We start from the raw sequence: 25,810 nt of genomic DNA, 5'->3' as shown, positions 1-25,810 counted from the left end.
CGTGCTTCCTAACAGTCTCTTAAACGCCTCTATCATATTTACTTCCACCACCACCCCTGGCAGCACATTCCAGGCACCCACACTCTGTGTAAAAAAAACCTGCCCCGCACATCTCCTTTGAACTTACCCCCTCTCACCTTAAATGCATGCCCTTAAATATTAGACATTTCGACCCTGGGAAAAAGATACCGGCTGTCTATCCACGATACTCATAACCCTTATAAACCTCTATCAGGTCTCCCCTCAGCCTTCGCCGCTCCAGAGAAAACAACCCAAGTTTGTCCAATCTCTCCCTATAGCACATGCTCTCTAATCCAGGCAGCATCCTGGTAAACCTCTTCTGCACCCTCTCCAAAACCTCCACATCCTTCCTGTAATGGGGCGACCAGAATTGAATGCAATACTCCAGATGCAGCCTAGCTAGAGTTCTATAAAGCTGCAACATAACTCCCTGACTCTTGAACTCAATGCCTCAACAACAGGAGCAATTGGTTGTCAATTTCCAAAGCAACTCTCTTAAGTGACCTCTCGCAGTGAAACTGGCAGCCTGTGTACTTAAGAGACAATGCTGTCAGATCAGATCAGATCTTTATTGGTCACATGTACATCGAAACACATTACTGTGGGGAGGTTACACGTAAACGGGTTTTTGGTACTCGTTTGAATTTCATACTATTTATTGGAGCTCATTTGTATGTAAGGGGCGTCAATAAGTCAGGTGTCTGTAACCCAGGGAGGATCTGTACTTCCAATCTATGCTGATCCAAGGTGTTAGGATGAAAGGTTCTCAAGCCGAAACATTAACTCAAAACAATTTATACTACAGCACACAGTGTTGGGATTCAAATGAATGCAGATAATAGTTTCAAAACTCAAAGGGTCTCTAATAAATTCATTGATACTCACCAATCCCGGGTGACACAACCCTCTCATAATGGTATGGGTTGACACAAACGCTATCATACTTCAAGTCAAAGGCAAACTGACAGAACTTGGCATGCTTCAGCTCATTCTTGTGCAAGTCTGGCCATCGCCAGAGGCGTGCGTAGATCACGTGCGGAAAGCCTTTCCTTCCAGCGACCTGAAAAGCAGGCACCGTTAAGAGTTTTCTCAAGTCCCAACGCACTCACCGTCAGTCATTGTCAATAGAGTCAGATCATTCCTTTCACCCAGAAGGGAAGTGCAGTCTCCTCTCAGCATAAATCATACTGGAAGCTTGTGTTATGTTTCTGAGACCATGGACTACCTACAGCAGGTGTCTGAAGGCACTGAAGAAACATCATCAGTGCTATATCTGCAAAATCCTCCAAATTCACTGAAGGACAAGCAAATCAACATCACTTGTCCTGCTAGGTCAACATCCCCAGCATTGAGGCACTAGTTACACTCAGTTAGCTACACCAGGCCAGCCACATCATTTCCATGCCCAACACCAGACTCCTGAAACAGACCCTCCATTCCTTGCTCTGTTGTGGGAAAACGTTACCGGGTAGGCAGAGGAAAAGATCCAAGGACGTGTCTAAAGCCTCCTTAAAGGGCTCTGGGCCTGTACTCACTGGAATTTAGGATGGGGGGGGGGGGCGGGGGGAATCTTATTGAAACCTACCAAATATTGAAAGGCCTGGACAGAGTGGACGTGGAGAGGATGTTTCCAGTAGCAGGGAAGAGTCTAGGACCAGAGAGGCACAGCCTCAGAATAAAGAGATGTCCCTTTAGGACTGAGATGAGCAGGAGTTCCTTTAGCCAGAGGGTGGTGAATCTGTGGGATACATTGCCACAGACGGCTGTGGAGGCCAAGTCATTGGGTATATTTAAAGCGGAGGTTGATAGGTTCTTGATTAGTAAGGGCATCAAAGTTACGGGGAGAAGGCAGGAGAATGGAGTTGAGAGGGAAAAATAAATCAGCCGTGATCGAATGGCGGAGCAGACTCGATGAGCTGAATGGCCTAATTCTGCTCCTATGTCTTATGGTCTTAACATCCTCACCGACTCCCGGGAATCTCTGGTCCAGGACTGCTCGAAGTAGAGGGGTACATTCAGGATAGAACTGAAAATATCAAGGCCATGAATCAGAAGCACACACAGCCTCCCCATCAGAGGAGTGGAGAACCTCACAAACTACTCACCCATACATCCACCAGCCATCACTAGTCCCACCACGAAAGAGTCTGCAGTTCACAAGTTAGCTTCATCATCAGAACCCGCAAATCTGGGGAGAAAGCAAGTCCTCCTCAATCGTAAGAGGAGAAACTTACCTGGTTCCCTGCCAACGTGTGGTTCTCTGAAACCTGCGCTTTGCCAAACCAACTGCATTATCTACAGCTCTGAGTCGACCTACCAGTGCAGTAATGTGAAGCAATATGCATTTTTATAGTGCTAGGTCCCATCGCCCAAATATTCCAAAGTGATTGACACTCAATTAGTCATTACTCTAGTGGTTTAAGCTGGCCGCTCACCAACACCTTCTCAAGGGACAGCTTGGGAGGACAACAAATGCCAGCCTCTATGCATCACGGCTTGGTACGGCAACTGCTCTGCCCAGGACCGCAAGAAACTGCAGAGTTGTGGACACCGCCTGGTGCATCATGGACACCAGCCTCCCCTCCTTGGACTCTGTCTTTACCTCTCGTTGTCTTGGTGAAGCAGCCGGCATAATCAAAGACCCCACCCACCTGGGTTATTCTCTCTTCTCTCCTCTTCCATCGGGTAGAAGATACAGGAGCCTGAGGGCACGTACCACCAGGCTTAAGGACAGCTTCTACCCCACTGTGATAAGACTATTGAACGGTTCCCTTATACGATGAGATGGACTCTGACCTCACGATCTACCTTGTTGTGACCTTGCACCTTATTGCACTGCACTTTTTCTGTAGCTGTGACACTTTACTCTGCACTGTTATTGTTTTTACCTGTACTACATCAATGCACTCTGTCCTAACCCAATGTAACTGCACTGTGTAATGAATTGACCTGTACGATCGGTATGCAAGACAAGTTTTTCACTGTACCTCGGTACGAGTGACAACAATAAACCAATATCAATACAATTGAATAAAGAAAAGTTTGTTCATGTTGTCAATATCCTGAAGATACCAGAGGAGACTGGTGCTTGTGTCAACTGTTTGAAAGAGCTTTCCAAGTGCACAGCCCCACTCTCCCCAGCACTTTCCTCAATATTTTTCCCCCTCAAATGTTCATCCAACTCACTTTTAACATTTATATGCAATTTGATTCCACCACCGACTTGGGTGCCACATTATGTAGTCAGTCAATGGGTGGCTGATTAGCCCCACACTGCCCCACAAATAATAACTCAGATGACTGGAGTAGCATTGGCCCAGCAAACAAAGTGGATAGTTTCCAGCCCCTCAAGTAGAGCCACAGAATCTCTTGGGTCCACCCGAAAAGGCAGCAGAGGCTGGCACTTGTCAGAAAGACAGCAATCCTGGCCATACAGAGCTCCCACATGACTGTCTAAACTAGATTTTCAAACTCCTCTTCCTCATAGAGTTATAAAGCACAGAAGCAGGCTCTTTGGCCCAACTCGTCCATGCCGACCCAAGGTGTCTTCCTGAGTTAGTCTTACCTGCCTGTGTTTGGCCCACGTCCCTCTAAACCTTTCCTATACATGCACCTGTCCAAATGTCTTTTAAACGTTGTAATTGTACCCAGTTCAACCACTTCCTCTGGCAGCTCACTCCATATACCCACCACCCTGTGCTTCTCTACTGATGTCAATCCAGCGCCCTGGAACTGTCACTCAATAACCCCTTTCTCCCTTGTGCATCTGACTCATACCATCAGGTGAGAGTCACAGCTACTATGCTGAGCTCCTATAATTTGAGAGCAGTTCTTTTTTGTATCAGCTAAAAATGAACTAAATTGCATTCCTAGTGTTTTGCATAATCTCAAGAGACCTCAGAAGGATTATATGGAGTTCCTCAAGTACTTCTGAAGCAATGTATTATAGGATCTTCTACAAATAAATTAACTGGTAATCTTATCAATAAAAGTAACCGATGACTCAGCTGATTGCCATCCACTGAGTATCCATTTACACCATGACAAATTGCCAAGTCAAATGCTGCCTCTAGAAACAAGCCCCAAGCAAAGATTAACACTTTCACAAAAATACTGAATGTTGAAAATATTGGAAAAATTACTCGATGAGAAACAGACCTCAACAGTCCAAAAGGAACTGTTTAGCATCAAATTGAAGTCACTAGCTCTGTATTTTTCGTCATTATATTTTTTATTGTGTACAGGACCAACTCCCTTGCGCTGTTGATTTTTTTGTCCCTCTCCCTAGCACAGGGTCTGACTGCACCTCCACTGATGTTAATCCAACTCCCTCAAACGGTCCCTCAGTAAACCCTCTCCCCCAGCACCATGTTACTGTATCATTACTAATGCTAATTCAGCTCTCTCAGTCAATTAGTAACTCTCCTCCCAAGAGCCATAATAATGATTGCATCACTAACAATATCAATCCAGCTTTCTCACATTGTCACTTGGTAACCCCTCTCCAATACTGACTGTATCTCTACTGATTTTAGTCTAGCTCCCTCAAGCTGTCAGTCAACTCTCTCCCCCAGTGTGACTGGCTTTATCTCAACTGACAATCAGGCTCGGTCACACTGTCACCGAAGAAGCCCTCCCAGCAATCCTTCCTGATGTAACGTTGCAGTCAATTACAGAAGAGCTCAAAGTGACAGCCTGCTGTTGAAGCTGGGGTAATCAACTGAGATTTACAAATTGAAAGTGTTAGATCATTGTATTGAGGATATTGAGAACTACATAATGGTTGATAAACATGCTGGACACAAGGGCCCGTTTCTGTGCTCCATGACTAAAATGGGTAGATTTAAGATAAAACACAAGCGAGCCATGATCTCACTGAATGGTGTCTTTACTTTCTTAGAAGGTTAAGGAGGTTCAGCATGTCACTGAACACTCTAACATACTTCTACAGATGTACTGTTGAAAGTATCCTGACTGGTTGCATCACGGTCTGGTGCGGCAATTCGAATGCACAAAGAGTAGTATTGGGCAGAGTCCACGTCACGGGCACATCCCTCCCCACCATCGGTGGTATCTACAGGAGGCGCTGCCTCAAGAAGGCAACATCTATCATCAAAGATCCCCACCATCCAGGCCATGTCATCTCCTTGCAGCTACCATCAGGCAGGAGGTACAGAAGTCTCACACCACCAGGTTCAAGAACAGCTGAGACACAGCAGACTGCAGATGCTGGAATCTGCTGGAAGAACTCAGCAGGTCGAGCTACTTCCCTTCAACCATTCAGTTCTTGAACCAACCTGCACAACCCTAATCACTACCTTAGTAATAGCAACACTATGACCACTTTGATCACAACAGACAATTTTTTTCCTAATGGTGTTCTTTCTTGTAAAAGTTCTGTGTCATTTATGTTTAATTTATATTTTTTTCTTGTGAATGCAGCTTATCTGATGCTATGTGCCTGTGATGCTGCTGCGAATAAGTTTTTCATTGCACCTGTGCACACATGTACTTGTGCAGATGACAATAGTCTCAACTTTGGTGGAATAGTTTTAGGAATGAAGAGCCTCTTCCTACGCTTATGCTCTGTCCAAAGGTCAGGCACAAGACCTCCATCAGCCCTGCATCAGCTGGCAACCATGACAATCTGGTACAAAAAAAAATGACTCTCCAAACATTATCCCTCTCACTCAGTTGGTTCTTTTCCCAATTCCTAGCCAGGATTGGGTAGAACACATGTCTCAGAAACACCAATCTCCTTTCCCCAACTATCTTGACATCACCCATCTCTAATTTTATGTCTTCTTGCTCTGAACAAACAGTAGGGAGAAATAATTTTGCCCTCCCCTGAGCTCGATTATATCATTCCTGTATTCAAAGAAATACAAACCAACTTTTAGCAGATTTTAGCCTCGGATTAAGACCTAGATATTCTCCCTGCCCAAAACTCCAGATGGCAACAAGCATAGCTCACAAAATCACAAGACAAGGGAACAGAAGCAGGCCATTCGGCCCATTGAGTCTGCTCCACGGAAAAGGGGAAAAATGAGAAATGAGAAATGGGGGGGGGGGGGAGAAGAAGAAAACAAAAACTATTCTAATCCCAATTTCTGGCCTTATCCCCATATCCCTTGATACCCCAACTATTTAGATATCTATCTATCTCTTCCTTGAACACCCCCAATGATCTGGCCTCCGCTGCTGTACCTGGCAAGGAATTCCACAATTTAACCACCCTCTGGCTAAAGAAACCACCCTCTGGCTAAAGCTCTATCATCATCTCTGAAGGGACAGAGGACCATCATTGCATTAACCTTTTAATTATACCGTCCACTGAATTTTATGTTGTTTTTTGCTCAGACTCCCAAATCTCTGTTCACGCAGAATTCCCAGTTTCTGATCCGAGGTCCAAAGTGGATGCCCTTTTGCTTTAACAATGTGAAATTCCATTTGCCACAGTTTTGCTCACTTGGTTAATCTGTCAATCTTCCTTTGCAGCTATCTACATTATTTATTGTGTCATACCACTTAGTGACATCAGCAAATTTAGATAAAAGGCTTCATTCCGACAACTGACAGGTATGATGAAAAGCTGGAGGCCTCTGTGCAGATCTCTGGGGCAAACATTTTTTTTTACACACAGAATGGTGTGTGCCTGGAATGGACTACCAGGAGTGCTGGCAGGGGCAGATAGAATAAGTGTGTTTAAGAGACTCTTAGATAGATACATGAATATGCAGAGAAGGGAGGGATATTGTCAATGTGCAGGCAACAGGGATTAGATTAATTAGGAGTCAATGGTTTAATTAGTTTGGCACAACATTGTGGACCAAAGAACCTGTCCTGTGCTGTACTGTCCTATGTTCTAAACTGCAGTCCCCTGCTATCATCCTAAAGTAGTCTTCTTACCAAGTCCCTATCTAAATCGGTTGTAGGCTCTCTCTGCTTTGTTAATAAACACTTGTATGGAGCAAACAGTCTGCTGGAGGAACTGGGGGTGGGGGTGGTGGTGGAATAAAAGAGGTGGGGAGGAATTGTCAACACTTCAGATTGAAACCCTGCATTGGGACCGCGGGTTCAACCTAAAAGCAGCACATCTGAACCTGATTACTAAGAATGACGGCAAAGTACACAAAATGATGGAAATACTCAGGTTAGACAGAATCTCTGGCTAGAGATGCAATAGACAAGATGGAACCAGATCACAGGGAAGATGCAGAAGATACAGGAGCCTGAGGGCACATACCACCTGACTTAAGGACAGCTTCTACCCCACTATGATAAGACTATTGAACGGTTCCCTTATAGGATGAGATGGACTCTGACCTCACGATCTACCTTGTTGTGACCTTGCACCTTATTGCACTGTAGCTGTGACACTGTAGCTGTGACACCTGTACTACATTGATGCACTCTGTACTAACTCAATGTAACTGCACTGTGTAATGAATTGACCTGTACGATCGGTATGCAAGACAAGTTTTTCACTGTAGCTCGGTACAAGTGACAATAATAAACCAATACCAATAAGGAATGGAACTGATGGAAATACTCCTGTCAGTCAGCATAACCTCGATGGACTGAATGACCCCCATCTATGTTGTAAGAAAATAGAAATATTTGTTTAATTTTGCAAAGATACAGCTGCGTTTATTTTAGATGCTGATGACATTTTCTAAATTAAGCAAAAGGGGTCAATACACTTTCTGACGCAGGCAGGGATTGGCTGCCTGCCAAATACATTCTGCTCAGATGAGATGAAGGCAAATACAAGGAAGTGACAGCCTTCATCAGAGATCGCTTCAGTGGGAAGAGGAGAACAGCATCAAGCAGACCACGTCCAAGCCATTTTCAAGCCAAGTGAATGGAAAAAAAAGAGGATCCCGGAGACGACATCAACACTGGGGAAGTCAAAGTCATTACAATTTGTAACCAATATCCACTCTCAAATCTGACACAGTGTAGAAGAATTGTAAGCTGTGCCAACAAGCACCTCTTGGGTCAGATAAAATATCCTCTCAATACACTCCCAGCTAGATTCACGACCCTTTCCTAGTCAAATGCAGCTTACATTAGGGACAGACTATCCACTCTGCTTGCATTAAACTATCTTAACCCAAATCCCTGAAGAGCACCATCCACTCCACTGATGTAAAATGTCAGCTCCTTCAAGACTCGGGCATCAATCATTCAGCAGAGTGTTATTGGCAATTATTGCTGTGATCTCAGTCAAGACCGTCCTAGGCTGTAGACACAAGCAGATGCATACACAACAGCTGGGATGGAATGCAATGGAGGCTCTCCTGCACTGTCTGTCTGTCTCTCTCTCTCTCACACACACACACACACACACAGCAGCGTTACTTTGAAGCTGACCAACACAATCACCACACTTGATACTTGGACCACAGCATACAATTCATTCCATGCAAGAAGCAGAATAATAAGAGGGGATCTTATAGAATTAGGAAAGGGATAGAGGCAGTAAAGTTGTTTCCACTGGTAGGTGAGACTAGAACTGGGGAACAGAGCCTCAAGATTCGGGGGGAGTGGATTTAGGACGGAGATGAAGAGGAACTGCTTTTCCCAGAGAGCAGTGAATCTGTGGAATTCTCTGCCCAGGGAAGCAGTAGAGGCTACCTCATTAAATATATTTAAGAGGGAGTGAGATTGATCTTTGCATAGTAGGGGAAGGGTTATGAGGAAAAGACAGGTAAGTGGAGCTCAGTCCAAGGCCAGATCCGCCATGATCTTAATGATCGATGGGCCAGATGACCTCCTCCTGTTCCTATTTGTTATGTTCTTATGTTCCCCGCAAAATGTCGTCACTGTACAATTTTCATCTCAACTGCAAGAGAAAGACCAAATTGGAAAATAAAATGACGTCTGCTTTTCCTCTTTTTCCCTGGTGCCTCCATTAACTTCGTCTTCAAGGACAGACTTCACATCAGTTAGGCTGGAGGGAGCTGAAGTCAGTCACAGGACAGATCTCCTATCTGCAGAAAGTGGGGAGCTTGGCATTCATCTGGATGCAACCAAAGTCAAAAGAAGACCAATTTTTTAAATTTTAAATCCTTAATTAAAACAGGCATAGCTACATGAACACATTAAATTAGTAATGGATGACATTCATGACAGGAAGAAATGGAGATCGAATTTTAATGAATCGTAATGATTGTGCTCATCAGAGGCTGAATGTTGCATTAAGACTGTTGGGGAAATAAACCTGGTTCATTATCTTTAAGCACTTCATCAATTTCCATTCCTTTTACAAAAAAAGGGATGAGGAGTTAACCGATTCCAGTGACATGCTCTGTTCACTGAAGGAGCCCATATCAGCCCACACAGGGTATCCAAACTTGGGCTGATGTGCATAATGACTACCTAGAACAAGAGAAAGCTCTGCCATCCAAACTCTTACTTTGCTACTGCACCAGCACTGAAATAGATCTTATCCTATGGTGTTGATAAGATCTATTTCAGTGGTGGTACAGTAGCGATAAAGGTTGGGTCCTCTACCAATGGGATGTGGGCATCACTACAATCCCAGCATTTATTCCCATTACTAACTGTCCTTGAGATGAACTGCTACCATCCTTTTGATGAAGGGGCTCCCACAATGGGTAGGGAATTTCAGAGGGATTTAGACCCAATAACGATGAAGAGAATGACAATGCATTTCCAAATCAGAATGGGTGTGGTCCTGGGTGGGGAACCCACAGCTGGTGGTCTGCCTTGGTGGGAGGGGTTGTAGATTTGTCACAGAAGCCTTGGTAATTCACAAGATGCACCTTGTGGACAGGACACATGGCAACATGATATGCCAGTAATGGATGGGATGAAAATTCAGTTCGATGAATGAGGTGGCAATCAAGTGAGCCTCTTCACCTGGACAGTAATGAACTTGAGTGCTGTTGAAGCTGTGGTCATCCAGGCAAGTAAAGACTCATGACTTGTGCTTTGTAGATGGAGGAAAGGCTTCGGGCAGTCAGGAAGTGAGGCACTCACTGTAGGATAGCCAGCCTGCACCAACAGCTACACTATTCATAATCTAGTTAATCTTCTAGTCAATGCTGGCCGACAGGATGTTGATGGTGATGGACTCAGCGATGGTAATGCTTAGAGATGTCAAGAACAGGTGATTAGACACGGTCCTTGGAGTTGGTTGTTGTGTTGTGCAAGTATTATCCGCCACTGACTGCCGTACAAATCTTGCTGTTGCTTTTGGTGCTTGTGAGCTCTTATATATTCCAGTTGGAAGATGCCCACAAGAGGCAAACAGGTGAATTAGAGTCAGAGTAATTCAGGCCTTTCAGCCCAACTCCTCCATGCTAACCAAGATGCCCATCTAAGCTAGACACAGAGTCACACAACATGGATACAGGCCCTTCAGCCCAACTCGTCCATGCTGTGTTGCCCAGTGAGCTAGTTGCATCTGCCCGTGTTTGGCCCACAGCCCTCTAAACCTCTCCTATCCATGTACTTATCTAGATAGCTTTTAAATGTTGCTAATGTGCCCACCTCAACCACGACTTCTGGCAGCTCATTCCAAATATGCGAAGCTGCTGCCCCTGATGTCCCTTTTAAATCTCACGCCTCTGATCTTAAACCTATGCCTTCCTGTTTTTAGCAACCCCTGCCTGGGAAAACACCATGTGTTTTCACCCTGTCCATGCCCCTCATGATCTTATTTACCTCCATCAGGTCACCCCTCAATCTCCTACATTCCAGGCAATAAAGTCCTAGTCTACACAACCTCTCCTTGTAACTCAGGCCCCCCCAAGTCCAGGCAATATCTTGGTAAATCTTTTCTGCACTCTTTCTGGTTTAATAACATTTTTCCTATAACAGGGTGACCAAAACTGTGTACAATACTCCACGTGCAGCCTCACCGATGTCTTATAGAAGCTAGTCCCATTTGCTTGCATTTGGCCCATATCTCTCTAAACCTTTCCTATCCATGTACCTGTCCAAGTGTCTTTTAAATGTTGTTATTGTACCTGCCTCAACCACTTCTCTCTGGCAGCTCGTTCCATATACGCACCTCCCTCTGGGTGAAAAAGTTACCCCTCGGGTCCCTTTTAAATCTTTCCCCTCTCACCTTAAACCTCGAGTTTTTGATTCCCTTTCCTTGGGAAAAAGACTGTGTGCATTCACCTTACCTACACCCCTCATGAGTTTATACATCTCTATAAGGTCACCCCTCAGTCTCCTATGCTCCAAGGAATTAAGTCCTAGCCTGCCCAACCTTCCCTATAACTCAAGCCCTTGAGTCATGGCAACATTCTCATAAATCCTTTTTTTGCACTCTTACCAGCTTAATGACTTCTTTCCTATAACAGGGTAACCAAAACTGTACACAATACTCCAGATGTGGTCTCACCAATGCCTTGTACAGCTGCAACATAACTTCCTAACTCCTATACTCAGTGGCCCGAAACATCGACTGTTTATTTCCCTCCACGTATGCTGCCTGACCTGCTGAGTTCCTCCAGCACTTTTTGTGTATTGCTCCAGACTCTAGCATCTGCAGAAATTCTTGTCTCCCCTATACTCAGTGCCCTGACTGAAGGCCAGCATGCCAAACACCACCTTCACCACTCTGTCTACCTGTGGATCCTTGTGGATTTAGTCAAATCATTATAATGGGGGCTGTTGTTACAGCTACAGCTTCAAGCCTAAAAAGTTTCTACTTAACTGACAGTGAAAAGTATCCAGGTATCCACAGCAACAAATTATGAAACTCAGGAAAATGAGCAAAGGATTCAACAAGCTTCAGGCAAATCAGCATGGCAGGAGTTAACGAGTGATAGGTAGAAGAAAAAGATCCCAGCTGATTACTTGAGCATGTTAATGACATGAAATTTAAGGGCCCCAAACATTCCTATAGCCAGTCTCCACTCTGAAATGTGACACCCTCTCTTCATCTTCACTGACCCTAGTGACCCCACTCATGGTTTCTTGTTTATTCCATTGTGGTGAAATGTCAAAACTTATCGAGTCACGCCGGCTACACTGGCGCCACTATGCAACGCACACCGACTCCAACCCATCAGCACATTGCATCAAGGGCACTAAACCCCCCCCCCCCCACACACAGACACCCAAATTGCTCCCGCTGTTCACAGGCTTAATCTTATTAGGATATTTTATCAGGCCCACACGGAACACATACAAACAAAGATCCACTTCCTGAGTTGACTCTGGCGAGATCCTATCTTTTCCTGGAGACAGCAGCTCATCTTTAAAATATACTGAAACACTACTATACATCACAATGGCAAGGCAGGCAGGCTAATCATAGTGACCAAACTTTAAAGGATATTTTTCTATCTCCGCTGCCTTTCCTGTCCCTCTGGCTTCTGCACACCCAATGCTTGTTTTCCCACTTACCACAAACCCAGCTCCCCTGCCGGTCTCCGCCACCTCTCCTATTCCAGTTTCCTCTCTCTGCCCCACCAACCAACACCTACTACTACGTTCACTCTCTCAATTGTCCTATCTCTGAGAAACTGAGCAACCCTTCACCCAATTCATATGGATTTTAACCAAAGGCGAATTGCTCAATTAATTTGTGGTGCATCCACACTCAGCTTTGGATTACGGCAGAGTAAGTGCTTCACCTACAGTGGAACTTTTCTGAACAGTTCAGTATGGAGATAAGACTTTTGAGGGAAAGGCTTAGTAAATTGGTTTATTATTGTCACCTGTACCTGAGGTACAGTGAAAATCTTTGTTTTGCAAGCCACCCAGACAGTGCATTGAGGTAGTACAAGGGAAAACGATAACAGAATGCAGAATAAAGTGTTACGGGGAAAATGCAGTTCAGGCAGACAATAAGGTGCAAGTCCATAGTGAGGTCAAGAGTCCATCTTATCATACTAGAGTACCATTCAATAGTCTTATAACAGTGAGATAGAAGCTGTCCTTGAGCCTGGTCGTACGTGCTTTCAGGTTTTTGTATCTTCTGCCTGCCTGACAGGAGAGGGGAGAAGAGAGAATGTCCAGGGTGGGTGGGGTCTTTGATAAAGTTGGCTGCTTTACCGAGGCAGCAAGAAGTGTAGACAGAGTAGGCTCAATGGACCATTAACGTTGTGAGAATCAGACTTAGACCTTCATCACTGGGGAGGAAGGTCCAGGAAAGTGGTCTGCTCTTACCAAAACAGGGAAATTATAACAGCATTCAAAAGCACAACGGATTTGCACGGGTAGAGGAAAGATTCTCAGCCAACTGAGAAGACATGAACTCATCACAAGAATGGAAAGATGGAAGAAATTTGACATGTCAACAATCTGGATGAAGTGCTTCACCAAGAGTAGCAATTCAAGCAGAGAATGGAGAACAGTACAGCACAGGAACAGGCCTGTCGGCTCATCATGTCTGTGCCAAATACAATGCCGATCCAAACTAATCCCTTCTGCCTGTGTATGCTCCATATTCACGTGCCTATCTAAAAGCTACCTAAACGCCACTAGTATATCTGCTTCCACCACCACCCCGGCAGTGCATCGCAGATACTTCTACCACTCTGTCTAATAAAAAAACTTGCCCCAAAGATCCCCTTTAAACTTTCCCCCTCTCACCTTCAGGCTATGCTCTCCAGTATTAGACATTTCTACCCTGGGAAAAAGACTGACCATCTACTCTATCTATGCCTCTCATAATCTTATAAACTTCCATCAGGTCTCCCCTCAGCCTCCGACGCACCAGAGAAAATAATCCAAGTTTGTCCAACCTCTCCTTATAGTTAATACTCTCTAATCCAGGCAACATCCTGGTGAACCTCTTCTGCACCCTCTCCAAAGCCTCCACATGCTTCCTGTAATGGGGTGACCAGAACTGCACACAACACTCCAAGTGCAGCCTAACCAAAGTTTTATACAGCTGCAACATGACTTCTTGACTCATACTCAATGCCCCAACCGATAAAGGCAAGCGTGCCATATGCCTTCTTTACCACTCTACTTGTGTTGCCACTTTCAGGGAGCTATGGACTTGAACCCCAAGATCCCTCTGTACATCAGTGCTGTTAAGGGCCCTGCCATTAACTATATACTTTCCCCTTACATTTGACCTCACACTTGCCCAGATTAAATGCCCATCTGCCATTTCTCAGCTCATATCTGTAACTGATCTATATCCCACTATATCCTTTGACAACCTTCTTCACTGTCCACAACTCCAATTTTTGTGTCACCTGCAACCACACTAACCAACCCACCAACATTTTTGTCCAAGCCTTATATACAGTATAAACAGAGGTCCCAGCACCAATCCCTGCAGAACACCGCTGGTCACAGCTAAAATAACACCCTTCCACCACCATCCTCTGTCTTCTATGGACAAGCGAATTCTGAATCCAAACCACCAAGTCATCATGGATCCCCGTGCATCTTAATCTTCTGGATCAGCCTTGCACGAGGGATCTTGTCAAGTACCTTACCAAAGACCACTGTCCTGCCCTCATCAATCACCTTCATCACCTCCTCAAAATAAAACCTCAATCAAGTTTGTAAGACGTGACCTGCCCCGCACAAAGCCATGCTGACTTTCTGAATGGTGATATATGAAAAGGAAGGATATGGAGACAGGGCAGCTTCAGTTGAAGAGTTAACACCAGAACAAAGATAATGGGTTGACTGGCCATGTACTTTCATTTCTTATTGCTTAGCTCTGTCTTTACCCAATAGGCCAGTGGAAAATTGGGGGTAGGTGGAGGCAGAAAAAGTAGGTAGAATAGAAAGTCTTCCTTCAGCATCCATGCTACAAATGAGAGGAGGAAAGACCCAGCAGTCCATGAAAGCTGGCTCACAGTGGCAATAGTCAGGGCACTGTGATGCACACTTACAATCCTTCCGTCACCTAGTAACCCGAGAGGTGATAAAATCAATCAGTGCAGGGGGGACGCCGTGGAATTCTGTACATTATCTCCCTAGCTCCAAGCCGGCTTTTGAAACTTGTTGTCCCGTTGTTGACCAAGTACACTTTATTTGTTAATGCACTTGGCCTTTGTACAATGCAATAGCTGGCCCAACTGGGAACCAGTTCAACGCGCACAAAGTACTGGAGGAACTCAACAGGTCAGGCAGCATCTACGGAGGGAAATGAACAGTCGACGTTTTGGGCTGACTGCAGTCCTGATGAAGGGTCTTGGCCTGAAACGTCGACAGTTTGTTTCCCTCCATAGATGCTGCCTGACCTGCTGAGTTCCTCCAGCATTTTGTGTGCATTGCTCCAGGTCTCCAGCACCTGCAGTCTCTCCTGTGTCTGAGAACCAGTTCAGCTGCCTACAGGAGGCATGCAGGACTTGGCACACGTTCCAAAGGCTCACAGCTCAGCATTTAATTGAGAACGGGGAAAAGTAGAGGATGGGTTGAATGGCCTGTTTCCCTGCTGTGGGTAATGTAATACACTCTGTACAGGTTCACTAAGCTTTGCCCCCATCCGTCAAACTGCATCAACTCTTTCATTTATATACCATCAGGCCACCTCTAATTAGACCAAGCTCTCTAAAGTTTTTAAAGGTACAATTAAGCCAAAAGTAATTCTTGCAACTTATCTAAACCCTTGTCATCCAAGTGAAGCAGCTGAAAAAGGATGCAGTACTTCAAAGATGATCTAGTTAAAGATAAGCAGATATGCATAAAGGATGTATGGTTTCCTTTGATTTGCTGCTAGTGACCAACACTGGAAAATACATGAGTGGATGGCGAGTGATGAGGGATGAGATTCACTGTGTGTACTCCATTATTGAATCACTCTAGACTTGCACAAGAAATACGTCCACTTTGATTAATAAATGATAGATTCCATCTGCTATAAAGATCCACTGTAAAGATGTTGTTGGCAGAATCTCAGGTGGCGATGAAGAGGTGTACAGGAGTGAGGTAGATTGGCTGGTTGAGTGGAGTTGCAACAACAACCTCACACTCAACATCGACAATACCAAGGAAGTGACTGTGGACTTCAGGAAGGGGAAGTCGGGAGAACACACACCAGTCTTCATGGAGGGTTCAGCGGTGGAAAGGGCGTCAACATCTCAGAGGATCTACCTTGGGTCCAACACGCTGATGCAAATCACGAAGAAGGCATGCCAGCAGTTCTACTTCATTAGGAGCTTGAGGGGATTTGGTATGTCACCAAAGACTCTTGCAAATTTCTACAGATGTACGGTGGAGAGCATTCTGACTGGTTGCATCACTGCCTGGTATGGAGGCTCTGCAGGATCAAAAGAGGCTGCAGAGGATCGTAGACTCAGCCAGCTCCATCGTGGGCACAACCCTCCCTGCCACCGAGGACATCTTGAAGAGGTGGCGCCTCAAGAAGGCAGCATCCATTATTAAGGATCCTCACCATCTGGGACATGCCCTCTTCATGTTACTACCATAGGGGAGGAGGTACAGGAGCCTGAAGACCTTCACTCAACATTTCAGGAACAGCTTCTTCCCCTCCGCCATCAGATTTCTGAATGATCCATTACCCCATGAACACTACCTCGTTATTCCTCTTTTGCACTATTTATTTATTTTTGTAACTTATACTAATTTTTATGTCTTTATGTCTTGCACTGCACCGCTGCCCCAAAACAACAAATTTCACGACAGATGTCAGTGATGATAAACCTGATTCTGATGACATCTGTGCGCACACAGGGTAACCCATTTGAGTGCAGATTACAGAGGGGGTGATGCATTTTGCCCCCAGGACGAGGCTCACTGTGCTGGTGGATTTACCCACCAGAGTACAGTTCACTGAACTGGAGGATGCATTTACTCACCCGCTGACTGAAGCAATTTCATTCTCAGGACCAGCACCCATTCAGGATGGATTACACTGCTTTCATACACACAAAATAAATAGCGGGCAGCCCAAGGCATTGGGATGGTGGAAATGAGAGAGCTGCTTTGCCAAGGCTAAAGTTTACAGCTTTGCCTGTTCTTTCACTTCGAGCAGGGTCAATGAACCCGAAATTCCCTTTAATCCCACTAGATCCATGCTGCCTTTTGAAAAGGCTTTGCGTTCCGTCATCTGTTGCCTGAAGAACTGGACACCACACTGTTACAGACAAAACACGGTCTTGCCCTCTCAGCTGGATCCCAGCTCAAGGCCAGCGTAACTCAACATACACAGCCACACTCGCACACAAAGTTGGGGGAAGGGGAGCGGTGTGATCCGTGCACAACTACATAAATCTTCCAACACAAGGTCAGAGTAGTTCAAAACAAAAATCAGCAACTCCCCCCATCCCGAGTCAGGCGGACCAGAAAATGCCTGTAAATTAGCTGTACTAAACCCTCCTGGTAAAATATACTATCTTCTTTATTTGGATTAGAACTCAGCATCAGTACTGTTAAATACAAACAGCATTTCCCATTCTAGGCTCAATTTCGCATCCACCAGGCCGCGGCATAAACACTAGCACACTGGAACAACATTTTCCATTTAGACAGCGCCTTTAATACAGCAAAAACGTATCATGGCTGCTAAACAGGAGTAATATGGAATAGAAAAAACATTGGCAGAGGCACACAAGATATTAAATACAAGCTGTTGTTGGTACTACTGCTCCGCCTCAAAATCCATTAAGCGACAAGTGTGTAGTAAAACTCTGAAACAGGCTCCAGGAAAAAACGAGCTTCCTACCCTAGGGAGCTCATGTTTAAAATATTGAAAACTACTGAAGTGGTCTTAGAATAACTGTATGATATGGCACAGAGGGAAACTATTCTATCCATTGTGCCTGTGCTAGATCTTTTAGAGTCACAGATACAGCACGGAAACAGGCCTTTCAGTCCACCAAGTGCATGCCAACTATCAAGCACCCATTTACACCACTGTATTCACCCCAGATTCTCATCAACACCACCCCCCAAGATTCTATCCCTCACCCCCACACTGGGGGCAATTTACAATGGCCAATTAACCCACCGACCCGCACGTCTGGGATGTGGGAGGAAACCAATGTGGTCACAGGGAGAACGTGCAAACTCCACACAGACAGCACCCGAGGACAGGATTGATTCCTGGTATAAAACATAGAACAGTACAACACAGGACAGGCTCTTTGGTCCACTGTATCCATGCCAACCATGATACCAATCCAACTGCAAGAAGCCTGCATCTCACTATTCCTGCCTGTTCATGTATCTAGTGTAGCTGATATCTGGTGCTGTGAGGCAGGGCCTTAACGAGCTGTGCCAGCCTTTTGAAAGAGGTATTTACTTTAACTTTCACCTGCTGCCAACCTCTCCCCAAGGCACTGTTACCTTTCGACCTGACTACTTCACCTCACTCTTGGTCATAGGACACAGAACAGGCCCTTTGGCCCACGACATCTACAACAACCACAATGCCAGTCCAAATTACTCCCTTCTGCCTGCACATGGTCCACATCCCTCCATTCCCTGCCTGTTCATGTGCCTGCCTAAATGCCTCACGGTAGCGTAGCGGTTAACGCGACGCTATTACAGCGCCAGCGATCGGGGTTCGATTCCCGTCGCTGTCTGTAAGGAGTTTGTACGTTTTCCCGTGTCTGCGTGGGTTTCCGCTGGGTGCTCCGGTTTCCTCCCACATTCCAAAGACATACGGGTAGGTTAATTTGGGTTTAAAATGGGTGGCATGGACTCATTGGGCTGGAAGGGCCTGTTACCACGCTGTAAATAAAATTTAAATTTAAAAATTTTAAATTTAAACTGCTTCCACCACTTCCCTTGGCAGCATGCTTCAAGCACTTACCACTCTCTGTATAAAAAAAAACTTGCCTCATAAATCTCCTTTAAACTTCCCTCCTCTCACCTTAAAGCTATACCCTCTAGTATTTAACATCTGTACTGTGGGAAAAAGACTTGACTATCTATGCCTCTCATAGATTTTATATACCTCCATCAGATCACACAGAGAGTGGCTGGGGCAGGGAATGCACTGCCTGGGGTGGTCATGGAGGCAGGTACATTGGTCAAGTCCAAGAGATTGCTAGGTAAGGATATGGAGGAATTTAAAATAGAGGGATATGTGGGGGAAAAGGGTTAGATAGTCTTAGGAGAGGTTTTGAAGGTCGGCACAACATAGCGGGCTGAAGGGCCTGTTTTGTGCTGTACTGTTCTATGTTCTATGAGACCGCCCCCTCAGCCTTCAACACTCTAGAAATGAAGGAAGCTAAAGAGAGGTTGGACAAACTTGGATTGTTTTCTCTGTAGACTTGAGATCAGCAAAGCTCTGTTGTCCTATCTCATACCAAGATCAGTTCATCCAACACCCTGTAGTCATTGACCTCCAGTGGCTCCAGCTTATGCAACACCACAAATTTTACTAATTGTTCTCTTTTAATCCATATCTCAGGACTTGCCCCTCCCCACCTTTCATTGCTTCTGGCCCAACAAACTCCCCCCCCCTCCCCCACCACACAGAGATCACCACTCGTCCTGCCACATTCCAAGATTCATGTATATACAACTTGCAACACATCCAGCAGGATGGAAGAAATGTTTGATACTACTCTTCATTTTCTAACCACCGCCTATTCAATTTCCATCCTCCTATAAAGAGACCTCAAAATGGAGAGGAACAGTTTCAGATAGGTAATTGTATACATCAGTTAGCACAAGAACAGATCGGGAAATGTGTTCTGTAGTTCATTGGGAACGAAGATATGAAAACAGGTTGTGTGAACTTGGCCTTTTCTCCTTGGAGTGACGGAGGATGGGGGGGGACCTGATAGAGGTTTATAAGATGATGAGAGGCATTGATCGTGTGGATAGTCAGAGGCTTTTCCCCAGGGCTGAAATGGTTGCCACGAGAGGACAGAGGTTTAAGGTGCTGGGGAGTAGGTACATAGGAGATGTCAGGGGTAAGTTTTTTTACTCAGAGGGTGGTGAGTGCGTGGAATGGGCTGCCGGCAACGGTGGTGGAGGCGGATACGATAGGGTCTTTTAAGAGACTTTTGGATAGGTACATGGAGCTTAGAAAAATAGAGGGCTATGGGTAAGACTAGTAATTTCTAAGGTAGGGACATGTTCGGCACAGCCTTGTGGGCCGAAGGGCCTGAATTGTGCTGTAGGTTTTCTATGTTTCTAACAGGAGACGGATAAGATGAGCTGAGAGAGGGCAAAAATGAGATAGAAAGAATGGTGGAAAAAGCAAGATTAGGATTAAGGGACCACAATACTTTGTACTGAGGCTCATGGAGAATTGAAGAGGCTCAAAGAGGGTCTTTACAACTGGAGAACAGAAACTTTGATCCATCAGGAGACACAAGGGACTGCAGATGCTGCAATCTGGAGCAAAAATCAAACTGCTGGAGGAACTCAGCAGGTCAGGCAGCATTTGTGGAGGGAAGTGGACAATTTTTCCTTTGATCCATCAGCCCAGGCTGCAAGAAAGTTCCACTGGTGAAATGGATAGGTGATTAACAAAGTAAAAAACAGAGCATATTGGAAACATTCAGCAGGTCAGGCAAGATCTGAAGAAAGGTCTTGGACTCGAAGTGTTAACTGTTTCACTTTCCACAGCTGCTGCATGACCTGCTGAATGTTTCCAGTACTTCATTTCTTTCACATTTCCAGCATCTGCAGTTCTTTTTGATTTTCGATTCACATTGCCAATTTGGTGCAGTTCTCATCCGTCAGAAGTGAATTTAAAGTAAATTTGGTAAGTTGTGTGTTGAAGTAAATTTAAAAATACCGACACTGATTGGGAAAGAACACATCCTTCAAGCTCTTTCCCTTGAGGGGAGTCATGCTTAGGGAATCCCAGATGAAGACCTTGCACTAAAAGGCAAAACAGGCTCACAGGTTATACTAGTAGAATAAAAGGTCTGTGAAACCAGAGCCTTGCTATTGTGCAGCGCAGACAGACACATCTCTGATGTTAAGCAGCTGAACAGGCAACTGCTCATGCCAAAAAATGATTTGAAGGGTTTGAATTAAATAGATTGTTTCATAATTTTCTTCTAAGCTTTTCCTAAGGGTATGCCAACAGACTGGTTACCAGTAACCAAGTGTGTTCCATGTGGCTTGCAACTTAACACATAGTCAAGGTGTGGAAGAAGAACTCTAACTGTAAAGGCATTCTATCCAGTCACAATGTGGGCCAAGGATGTTGCTAAGTCAAGAGGATGGGCAAATTCTTTCTACAGCATGTGGTTTGAGGACATTTCAAAGCACTTCACAGGCTCTATAGTCCTTTAAAGGCATAGTCACTGTTGTAATGTAGGCAGTGTGGCAGCTAACTTGGGCACAGCAAGCTCTCACAAATATTAATGACCCGATTGATCAAGCCTTTAGTAGTTTTAATAAATATTTAATGCTCAGTCAAGACACCAAGATAATTCCCCTGCACTTCTTTGAAATAGTGCCACAGGAGCACTTAAATCCATGTGGGAGAACAGAAGGCACCTCAGTTTGACTTCCCATCTGAAGGACAGTGTCTCAGAAAGTGCAGTGCTCCCCAAGTACAGATTTTTGCAGTCCCGTCTCTGGAACAGGACCTGAACCCCAACATTCTGATACAAGCAGACACAACCAAGAAAAGTACAGGGCCAGGGCGAGGGGTGGCAGAGAAAGCTGACAGGCAAAAGCCTTCAAAGTAAGGAAGTGATTGATCGATGAACAGTTGAGATCTAGAATAGGGAACAAAGCAAACCAATTTCCCAAGCCATGTCTTGACATTAAAAATCTCACAACCGTCCTCCAATGTCTCTATGGCCTTGCTCTTTCCCTCTTCAACCCCCTCAACTCTGAGATCTCCATATTCCTCCCAATTCTGGGCACTCCCTAATTCTCACTGTTTCATCACTGAATCACTTACAACAACATTATAATGTTGTTACAATAACAACATTTAAAAGTACATGGTTAGGAAAGGTTGAGAGGGGTATGGGACAAATACAGGCAAATGGGACTAGCTCAGGTGGGCACCTTGGTTGGCATGGACAAGTTGAGCTGAAGGGCCTGTTTCTGTGCTGTATTAGTCTGTGACTCTACGACTGGAGCCTGTGCCTTCAGCTATCTGGGCCCCAACCTCTGGAATTTCTCTCTAAACCCTTTTACCTCCCTATTGAAGATGTTCATGAAATCCTCTGATCAAACCTTTGATCACCTGCCCTCATATCTTCTCACGTGGCTCAGTGTTAAATTCTGTTTGATCATTATCTCTCAACAGCGTGAACAACTCGGGATATTTTACTCCCATGAATAGCCACTTTATGAATGAAAACATCTCATTGTTGTAGAACTGTAATAATAGGTGAGTTGGACTTGCTGCGGGAGCTTTGGATGAGTGATCCTGTACAGAGGGGAGAGAGCCAAGAGCAGACCAGGGCAGTGAGGCCTGGAGGTAAGGAAGATATGGATGAGAAGAAGAGTGCAGCACTCCCTGTTAAGGATAGGGGGGAAAGAGGCTGCTGTACTCGGGATCCAATGATTCACATGGATTCTAGAAGGGGTCATGGCTAGTTTGAAGAGCAAAACATTCAACCCATGTTCCATTGCCATGTTCCTCTCTGAACTACAACTACAAGACATTGATTATTCATTCATTCATTAAATAGGTGTAGAAGCCATTTAGCCCATTCAGCCATTCCATAAAATCAGGCCTCAACTCTAATTTCCTGTCTGTTTACTGCAACTGCACAGTCCAAATACCTATTGACTTCAACCCTGAATATTCTTAATGTGCCAGCAGCTCGCTGGCTACCTAATTTCAAATATTCACAACATACTGGATGAATACATTCCTCCTCAACTCAGAGTCTTAAATTATGTAGTTTCTGGATAAAGTGACATCTTTTATTTCTTGACTTTCACATCAGAGACCATTCCCACAGCATTGCTGTTAAGACCTCTCAGAATCCTTTGTACTTCAATAATATCACTTCTTGCACTTCTAAACTCCCAATAAGTATTAGGTTCAATCTACTCGACCAACCACCTCTTTAGTCCTGGAATCAATCTAGTGAACCTTCTCTGCACTACCTCCAAGATAACTACATCCTCTCAAATGATAAGATCCAAAACTGCAAACAGTAATCAAGCCCAATCTCAAAACTTGATATCGCTGTAACAAGACTTTCCCACTTTTGGACTCCATCGCCCCTAGAGTAAATGTCAATATACGATTTGCCTTCCTGATAACTTTCAGGCTGGCGTTATTTCATGTGCAAGGATACCTACATCTATCTCCAGTATGCTTTACAAGTCATTCCCAGCTTACTTACGCCTGACATATGTACAGCTCGAACATATGAGCAAGTGTTTGGGAGACCGGTGGAATGGATTTGCCGGCTGCTGCGGGGCTGCAGGTATCTTCTGCCGGGTGGGAACTCAGTTTGTGGCTGCATTTACAACTTGCAAACTGTTTAGGTTATGGATAGTTCTCAGGAACAGAGCTCTGTCATAACCTGAGGAGGACCTGTGATCCCACACCATTTAAATAAAATTCTTCTTTTCTATTCATCCTATTTCCCCAATCTATCGTCCTTTCTTCACCTACTCTAACTTACCTACATCCCTTTATAGAATCTGCAACTCAGTCATTTACTTCCCTACGGGTGGCTTTGTTGGACTAAAATTGGTAAATTGGTTTATTATTGTCACATGTACCGAGGTACAGTGAAAAAATTTGTTTTGCATGCCATCCATACAGATCATTTCATTACAACAGTGCAATGAGGTAGTACAAGAGAAGACAATAACAGAATGCAGAATATAGTGTTACAGTTACAGAGAAAGTGTAGTGCGGGCAGACAGTAAGGTACAAGGCCATAACGAGGTAGATTGGGGGATCAAGAGTCTATCTTATCGTACCAGGGATAACAGCAGGATAGAGCTGTCCTTGAGCCTGGTGGTACGTGCTTTCAGGCTTTTGTATCTTCTGCCCTATGGGAGAGGGGAGAAGTGAGAATGTCTGGGGTGGCAGGGGTATTTATGTTGGTTGCTTTACTGAGGCAATGAGAAATGTAGACAGAATCTATGGAGGGGAGGCTGGTTTCCATGATGTGCTGAGCTGTGTCCACAACTCTCTGTAGTTTCTCACTGTCTCAGGTAGAGCAGTTGCTGTACCAAGCCGTGGTGCATCCGGATAGGATGCTTTCTATGGTGCATCGATAAAAATTGGTGAGGGTCAAAGAGGACATGCCAAATTTCATTAGCCTTCTGAAGGAGGAGAGGTGCTGGTGCGTTTTCTTAGCTGTGGCATCTGCATTGTTGAACCAGGACAGGCCATTAGTGATAGCCTGTCCTGGTCCAACCACATAGACGCCACATGATCCAACCACAGTGCTGAGGTCAAGAGGGTTGAGAGCTTCATGTTCCTAGGAGCTATTCACTCCTAGGGACTTGAAACTCTCAACCTTCTTGACCTCAGCACCGTTGATATAAACAGGAATGTGTGCATCGCCCCCCCTTCCTGAAGTCAAAGACCAGCTCTTTTGTTTTGCCGACATTGAGGGAAAGGTTGTTATCATGACACCATGCCACTAGGCTCTCTATCTCCTTTCTGTACTCCGACTCATCGTTATTTGAAATTCGGCCCACTATGGTGGTGTCATCTGCAAACTTGCCTGCCTTAAAGTGATTACACTCCCTGACAAAAACCATCACAGTAAACATGAACTGAATGCCACAGTTATAAAAGTCACCGGTCAGATTTGCACTTACCTGCAACCGGCCGTCTAGGGTCCGCTGGATTGTAACACATTTGCTGGGATGTGCCCCATTTGTTGTAATGGCTGTAATCAGCGAGTCCAATTCATCTTTCTTCTCTTTGAGCTTCTTCACTAAACTCTCAATGGCACGCTTGGCAAAGCTCTCGTTCTCCCCACCCTGCCGATGGCACATCAGGCTATGCACGATGCTCAGGCATGCATCATTGCTGGTGGGAGGATTCAAAGACATACTGGAGTGGGACCCTGTGGCAAATCAGAAGTGAAGGTTGCTCAGACAAAGTTCCCGAGAAAGGCCACGTCTGTGTATCAAACCAGTCTTACACGCGTTTGCTTGACTCAGTCAAGTAGGCTGGAGGGTTCAGACACGGTAGTGTAGCGGTTAGCGTAACGCTATTACAGCGCCAGCGACCTGGGTTCAATTCTGGCTGCTGTCTGTAAGGAGTTTGTACGTTCTCCCTGCGTCTGTGTGGGTTTCCTCCGGGTGCTCTGGTTTTCTCCCACATTCCAAAGACGTACGGGTTAGGAAGTTGTGGGCATGCTATGTTGGCGCCGGAAGCGTGGCGACACTTGCAGGCTGCCCGCAGAACACTCTACGCAAAAGGTGCATTTCACTGTGTGTTTCGATGTACATATGACTAATAAAGATATCTTATCAAATGGAGCTCAGAGAAGTAGGAAGTGAGGAACAGAAGAAAAAAAAGGGAAATAGAGGTCAAGGGATGGAATTTCCAGGCAAATGAAAGCATGGCCACCAAAGAGTTTATGACAATGAGTACAAGCAGTTAGGGCTAATTTTGCAGGAGCAGGGCATATTAGTGTATGCATTCTTAATTAGCCTCTCTCTTGCACCCTTCAACTCTGCTATTTTGTCCTGTACATTGACATGGATGTGTGAGCTCATAATAGTGTCACAAGGGCAAGTCTCTCTTAACCAACAAAATCCAAGGATTTGAAAAATGCCCAAGGAATTGGGGGGGGGGGGGGAGTCAATTAGTGTTAATTCAGGTACAGAGAAATACCTGGATTTAGAAAGAAAGAGGCAAAGCGGAGAATTTCTGGCTCGGAAAGTGTGATTCAGAACATTAGAGTTAACATATGGACCACCTTCATTCCGAAAATAATATGAC

The 25,810-nt window shown here is 45.0% G+C and overlaps 1 protein-coding gene across 4 annotated transcripts in view; it reads right to left on the bottom strand.

Annotated features, from left to right (window-relative positions):
• The window catches only part of smad10a (SMAD family member 10a), a 78,683-nt gene that overhangs the window by 27,178 nt on the left and 25,695 nt on the right, over positions 1 to 25,810 (bottom strand). For 3 of the 4 annotated variants that reach the window (XM_052045617.1, XM_052045619.1, XM_052045618.1), the window contains exons 2-3: positions 24,676 to 24,926; positions 907 to 1,081 (exon numbers count right to left, since the gene is read on the bottom strand). In XM_052045617.1, the coding sequence (XP_051901577.1) occupies positions 907 to 1,081; positions 24,676 to 24,912 (412 nt within the window). In that variant the 5' untranslated portion in view covers positions 24,913 to 24,926. The remainder of the gene's footprint in view (positions 1 to 906; positions 1,082 to 24,675; positions 24,927 to 25,810) is intronic. The other variant, XM_052045620.1, reaches the window with a different exon arrangement.

This window comes from Pristis pectinata, chromosome 40, assembly GCF_009764475.1.
Source record: "Pristis pectinata isolate sPriPec2 chromosome 40, sPriPec2.1.pri, whole genome shotgun sequence".
Lineage (NCBI taxonomy): Eukaryota > Metazoa > Chordata > Chondrichthyes > Rhinopristiformes > Pristidae > Pristis > Pristis pectinata.
Note: the sequence above shows the minus strand (reverse complement) of the source record. Positions and strands in the feature narration are given on the sequence as shown.